A 6950-nucleotide genomic window follows, 5' to 3' on the forward strand; every position below is an offset into this window, starting at 1 on the left:
CACTCGTGCGTGGAGATATTTGTTTGTTTCAACGAGCCGGCAAACCGTCTAGCAGGGCGGAATGCTCAAAAGCCCATATGGACACCTGTTACAAGCACCCTCTACTGCCGAACATCCACCTACCACGCAACCACACCTTCAGATCGCCGAGAGCTAGTGCCGAAACAGTTTTTGGATGAATTCCAATTGTTAAATCATGAAGATCTGGCTCGGTGTCGAGCATATTATAGTTTTCATTAGATCTGGCGCTCAGACCTTTATACACTCACCAAGCTTCCAAACAGTGAAAGGGGCATTGTACTGGATTACTCCACATACATCCATGTTTACGGGCAGCTACTCGATGCACGCGTTAATGAGGCCCTTCCCTTACTGCAGTGCCAGTGATCGCCAAGCTCGTAGTGTCTCTACAAGGAGAGCAGCGAAATTGCGGCGCATTCTATATACAAAGATACATTGCACGTTTTGTGCAACCCACAGCTGCATTCGCTGAGTGTGGTGAACGCACGACATGCAGAGCGTAGAGCAGCTAAGCTGATGTCTACGTAACATCTTTCAAGCAGCTGATGAAAAACAGTCTGCAGTGCTGAATGGCTATGCCACCAACTATGGCCTTGAGACTTAGCCATGGCACTGTTATACTCTATAAAGCTTGCACTGTTCAGCAGGATATCTCCTGTTAGCTCACCTGCCATTAGCACTTCAAAAGAAAGCAGATTTTAAGTTTTAAGGCTACTGTCGTTGGCGGGTACTACGCTACAGAGAAAGGGCGCTCACATTCTGAATGAGCGGTCGGGTAGAGATGCATTTTATTCGACATCTGCTGGGCGCACGCGAACACTACTGCAGCCAAGTTATTGGTATGGAGAGAGCACTTAGCGGTAAAGCATTTCATGCCTTTTAAGAGAAAAGCACTGTTCGAGCTATAGACCTCGGAGTCCACTTGACCGGCTCCTGGACGTAATACTTTATGTCTCTTGTTTACGCCCCACAGAGGCCACGTCTCGCACTTACAGCCAAGGGGTCACGTTTAATTTTTTGACACTTTTTCTGTTTGGAAGTATCCGTTTATGTCTTTATTTCTTTGCTCAAACCTTGCTACTGTATTGTTCTGCACTACACTTTCATTCGTCTTGCAAGCAGCCTTCGCCCCCTGGCGACCGTCGGGTGCTCTATCAGCGGGGTCAACTGCAAGTTTTCTTCAAGGGTGTCGTCCCTCGTGTATCTTTCAGGAATCATTGTGAGTTCCTGACGCTTGCCTCTCCAGCTGCCGTCCAAGTTAGTTATGCCTTAACAGCCTGCTCGCCTTAAAATTTTTGGTAGGTTCCTGAAGCGGCTTCTGTCAGTGAGCCGCTTGCTCTCCTCCCGTAACCGTCACCTCTAAGAGGCTGGCAGAGCCGGCTGCTACCTGTCGGGGTCGCTTGAGTTGTTACGCTGCCAGGCGAGGAGGGAAGCCGGCAATTTGTAAGGCTGAGTCTGCTTCCAGGTGGCGTGGTCCTCTGGCTTGCCGCGTTCTCTAAGGAGATACAAAAGGGAGTCACCCTCACTCTTATCTGTCACAGTGTAGTCCACTCCGTAGGTGGCTGATGCCTGCCTGGTGGTGTCCCGGATGTAGAGGTGACCGACCGCTGGCTCTTGAAACGTCTCATGAATATTGCATAATCGAGCTCTAATGCGTGGCGATGCGTGAGAACATTGTGGCGCTTGCGTCAGGGAGGCACGGCACCGCTGTCGGCAACCTTGCGAACCTGATAGACTATCAAAATTGGTCCGCAGTAACGGTGCCCAAGCTTAGAGCAGATGGACACATCCGGGAGATTGCGGGTACTAATCCACGCTTCGCCACCAACAGTAAACTCAACTTCCCGTAGCTCGGAATCAGCTCGAAACGTTTGCTGTCTTTTGTCTAAAATATACGACTTTAGGTCGGCTCACACATTTTTCTGTTGAACCTGGTCATAGGGGGTAAGTTTTGGCGCGACGCTCTCAAGCAGGCCGGTTGCTGATGGAGTAGTATGGTACTCACTGGTAACCGGTGGTGCTCTATGCAAGTGCAGGAGCGAGAGGCACGATCTGACACTCGAGCCCATCGGATTGAGGAATCGAACTCCGCAGCATCTGTCCATGCATTCTGTTCACCGTCCCTTTGAAGGCAATGTGCGGATGCCACCATCCGCTTAAACTTCAAAGCCTGGCATAGACGCTCCCGATTGTCAGAGTGACACCTTAGGCCCCGATCAAAAAGAAGGATTGTTAAACTCCACGGTATCAAAGTAGGCGTGATGCAACCAATTGAACCATATCCGGTTTTGTACTAGCTTCGGTAGTCAATGTGAACTGCGTCGTCGAGTAAGTGCGTGTACTAAGCGGACGGTGAACTGTTGTTGTCATAGTAGAAAAGGAATCCGTGATAAAATATAGCTTGACGTGACTGAATCGTTTGAAAGCAATGAGGGATGGCTGATGCAAGCTGCCTGGCCTCTGAATAAGTACCTTGCGGGCTCGCCATGGCACACTCCATAGGCATTAAAATGAGTTCGCATAGTACCGCGCATTGCGAAAGGAAGATCTGTGATAAAATGTAGCTTATCGTGACTACATCGTTTGCAAGAAAGGCGTTGGCAGGTAATGACGTGGTCATGGCTCCGAACAACATATAAAACCTAGGTAGCGCAGGGACACGAATGCGCCCCATGTCAAGTATGCAAATGCGCAGAGAATGAGTGATGAGAAAAAGCGCTTTTTTTGCTGGCTTTGAAGTAAGAATGACCCCCTTCGCCTTCGTGCCACTCCACTACTTCGGAAGGTTCGATGAGGTCGGGCCACTTGGATTAAGGAGCTTAAGCTTGAGCTCGTCTGGGGCCATCATCAGGGGACAAAGGAAGGAAGGTTTCGCGGCTCAAGGTCTGACTTTAACCGATGTTGAGCGATCACGACCCTGACGTTGAACACTCCGGTGCAGGAGGGCACATTGGGCTCCCGCTCTGGTGCCTCGCTTCGTGACACTGGCTCAGGGGACGATTGGGATGGGGGAGCTTTATAGGGGACCGCTTGACCCCCTGCGTAAGCTGGCATCCCCACAATAGCTGCCTGACCGCCCTGATTCCCGTGCTGCTGTTCTGGTGCATCAGGGGCTGCAGTAATGGCGGTCATCCACCCATAGAAAGTGATGCAAGCAGTGACGAGCAGGTGCACGGCATCTCCACCACTCAAATTGCGGATGGCCAGCGAGAACGTCCACAGTCTAGTAGCGCGTGCCTTTCAGATAGTTGATCATGAGATTCTAAAATTCGTTCAGAAAATCAAGCCAATGGCCCATGTGTTTTCGCTGTGGATCAGAGGTGGTTGACTGCTAGAAGTAGGTCAACTCCTGGTGAGTTGTGTGGGGTAAGCCGTTGCACAGAGGAGTACGTATCCCCACGTATTCAAAGCATTAACCGACGTGTGAGCCTCTTGGGTGGATATGGAGTACTTCTGCAGTAAAAAGTTCGTGATCTGGCTCAGATAGCGCTCGGTTGTTGTCGCGTTCCAATACTGAGCCTCAGGCATAGCCTGATGCAGCAGCATAAAGGTCTTTAGGTCTGGTGGAGTCGGGAAAATGGGCAAACCGTAGATTCGACTAGCCGCGTTTCGATTTGCTTCACCGCGAAAGTATGCGGTGGAGTCCAGGTAGTGTCATGTGTTTCGAGCGGCCATGCCACGTCGGCGAACTCGGGCACCACGAATATGCGCCATGCTTGGCAGTCGCGAAGGACTGTTGCACCTGCGTCTCGTGCGGAGGTAGCTCTGAACAGATTGGAATTGCATCTTGTCTTCAGCTGAACCATTAACTCCCGGCCCGCCGATGGAGTAGCCAAAGTACTCGAACTCCTGCCGTGGTACCTTGTAAGTTCTGAACTCGTAGTGCAGAGATATTATTAGGTGCTCAGCAATAGCCATAACAACTGCACCTGAGAGACCAGGTCCAGACTCTATATACGAATGTCGTCAAAATAGCCAACTGTTCCTTGGGCCAACACAATTTGGAGAAAAGCATTGATATTGGTCTTTGATAAGGCGCGCGCATCTTGGATACCGAACGACATCAGCTTAAATTCAAAGAGACCCATTACTCCACAGAAAACAGTCTGCTACCTGTCCGCTTTGGGTGCAAACCTTATCTGGCAAAGACCGGCTCCTAAGGAAAGCGTTGAAAAGTTTCGGGCGGTGCCCAGTACTTCGAGGGTAGCGTGTAGCAATCGCACTGTGGAGTCCGGGTTTATCACTAGGGAAATTCGTAGTCTCGCCGGTACATATTATACTTGGTGATCAACAGGACGCTTGGGAGGCAGCCCCCTTGCACGGCAACTGGAAAAATGACGTCCTTTGGCTCGACGGAGTAACAGCCCCTCGGCGGCGGTTTGTAAGCTTAACCTAACTAATCTCGAACATCCAGATAAAAGTATTTCAACAGTGCACTAGGTCACACAGACGCTTTGTTGGCCTCGCCCTCCGCCAGTATAGTGCGGGGGTACGTAAGTTACGACTGTCGGACCAAGAGTACGCTAATGCTTAACGAACATACACAACAAAAACTCCTGTAGGGCTTTAGGAAGCGAATCCGCCGTGTGTATCACAAGAACAGGTATCGTAAGAAGAGGATCCAGGCTCTGCAATGCCAACTAGAGCTTTGCAGTGCTGATGGTCGTCTGCTGCAGTGCGGCTTGTGATAGGAACGCGCACTTCGGCTTGCGGTATGACTTGTAGCGCTTAGCAGGTGGTCACGGTAAAACTACTGCCTCCGCCATCGACATGAGAGTAGCTCTTTGGGCAAAGGCATCGTATGCCTGGTTTGCTGTAGTTGCTGAGTAAGCCCTGGAGGTGAGGTCACGCACCTCCAGCGAACCCCTCTCGCGGCAGTATTGGCAGGTCAGAGCAGTGGGTGTCCATATCTCTACGCAGCGTATCCGACCGAAAATACCATGATACCCGATATCTGCTAAGCCAGCCTAGCCTCACAATAATGTCACACGGAAGAGGACCTACCAGGTATTCGCCTTAATATGCCTCACCACGTAGATGGCCGCGTAACAATGAGGTTTATTTGCGACCTTTGCCTGCTAGCCGGGTTACAGTCACCCTGGTGACGTGGGAAGCCGACATCCAAGACCAGACGCTGCACCAGAGGCGGGCTAATCAGGCATCTGGATACTCGCTTGTATTACAGCGCTTCATGCTTGTGCTCCACTATGCCGAGAAACAACTCTGCTGTGCGCCCAGTAACACACAGTAGCTCACAAGCGTCAATGACGTTCCCAGGCCACCGTCTGCTCTTCCTCGCCCTCGAATACTGTGTAGCGATCCCCGCTATCACGATGGCCTGATTTGGTCTCTGACGTATTTCCATCTATGCGTCCATCGCCCATAGTCCTCTATGGCCAACCTTCGGCTCATCATACTCCAATAAACACAATTTATTTTGACATCCCAGTGGCATTTCTGCTTTGGTCTCCCTGGTTCCTTCTCGGTCCATCTTCTGAGAACAGAGACGTTGCCTTCAATCTGGCAAGACTAGAGTGGTGTTGGGTCCGTTGGTGACGGAACATATTAATCCATGAGCAGCATGGTTGTTCCTCGTACTTGTGTCACCCATTACTTCAGTGCTCGACAATTTGAAGGCTTTTGTTTTTCGTTTGCACTAAATGGTGCCTTGATGAGTGGCTCATCCGTTGATGGCTCACGCCCAAGTGCCTTCGAACATTCGGCGCCATCATAGTCCTTGCCTCTATGATGGCGGCACAACTTCCCGAACATCCACTAAGCGCGAATCCGCAGCGATCAGTCTTTTCCAGCTGTCCTGCATCATTGCGTAAAAGCGGCCTCATCGGCCCGCTCTCTTTGATCTTCTTCTGTCGAGGCTTGCCCGCCTATCCCGCTAAAAACATTGAGTGTAGTGTCGTTGGGTACTCGCTCGTCTTTACGGGTTCCCCTGTTGACTCTGGTGTTGCACACCTCCTATGTAATGGCAGTATTTGCGGCACTCTGTGCATAAATGGTCCCAAGGGTCTTTGAGCTTCAAAACGTAGTTTCAGCGTCCTGTCAATCAAGGATCGCTCTGTGTCGTTCATTTTGTGTTTCGTCTAGCAGGTTGGCTAAGTATTCGCCAAGGGCATCTTCGGACTGTGACACAATGCCCTAGTAAACAAGCTGTAAAATCCCCACAAAGTATTTATCATGATCTACCTTGTTTTTTTGCCAGTTGAAGCCTCACCCCGTCTATTCTTACGAAAGTGCCTCAAGGCGCGTTTTCTTAGGGGAACTTTTCAATCCTCCAAATTTGCCCCGGCATTCCCAGGACTAGCCAATAGTGCAATGCAAGAAGCTTTATGTGCTTTCAGCGCCTCACTACGTAACTTTGGTTTCTCCCTCTAGAAGCTATGTCGCTTTCATGTTCAAGAAATCCTGCATACCACTTCCGTCTTCGTGTACGAGAGACTGACAAGGGAACGGACTCATTGCATTTGCTCTCATCTCAACATATTGCCTCTGTAGACCCGCTATTTCCACCTGTGAGTGGGCAATGACTTTCACCACCTGTGAGTGGGCAATGACGTTCAATTGATCCTACTAAAAGCATGCAATAAAATCAGTTAATAGTGGACACCGGTTTTCCAGCGGTATGGACCTTACGAAAGAAAATTTTGTTAGCTTATTTAAACAATTTGACATCATCCCTATACGGTTTTGTAAATCCCGTGCTTACTCTTCTAGCGGTGCGGTAATGGACAATACAAAAGCTCTGACCCCTCTTGCGGCCACTGTGATCAAGACTCGAAAGCGCCAGAGGCAGAGGGTGAAGCAGAGATATTATATGGGACAGCGTGCGCTGTACAAAAACGCAGTCAAACTCGTGCAGTCTAGGCCCATTAAGCCAAAAAGCAACGCTCATAACAGGGTGTTGATACGTATTG

The 6950-nt window shown here is 50.1% G+C and overlaps 2 protein-coding genes and 1 pseudogene across 2 annotated transcripts; all 3 read right to left on the minus strand.

Annotated features, from left to right (window-relative positions):
* Positions 1–1030: 1030 nt before the first annotated feature.
* On the minus strand, positions 1031–2173 carry LOC113146446. Its single transcript, XM_026333825.1, has 4 exons — positions 2071–2173; positions 1722–1930; positions 1409–1590; positions 1031–1199 (listed from the first exon to the last, which is right to left on the minus strand). The coding sequence occupies exons 1-4, from the start codon at positions 2171–2173 to the stop codon at positions 1031–1033; spliced, it is 663 nt and encodes a 220-aa protein (XP_026189610.1).
* Positions 2174–3244: 1071 nt separating this feature from the next.
* Positions 3245–3827, minus strand: LOC113146447 (annotated as a pseudogene).
* A 144-nt stretch (positions 3828–3971) lies between these two features.
* LOC113146448 lies at positions 3972–5405 on the minus strand. The gene is given in 3 exon segments (XM_026333826.1): positions 3972–4264; positions 4875–5036; positions 5291–5405. Coding segments are annotated over 3 exon segments (570 nt in total).
* Between the last annotated feature and the right edge of the window lie 1545 nt (positions 5406–6950).

The sequence above is a fragment of the Cyclospora cayetanensis genome, unplaced genomic scaffold (genome assembly GCF_002999335.1).
Source record: "Cyclospora cayetanensis isolate NF1_C8 unplaced genomic scaffold, CcayRef3 CcayRef3_contig_309, whole genome shotgun sequence".
Lineage (NCBI taxonomy): Eukaryota > Apicomplexa > Conoidasida > Eucoccidiorida > Eimeriidae > Cyclospora > Cyclospora cayetanensis.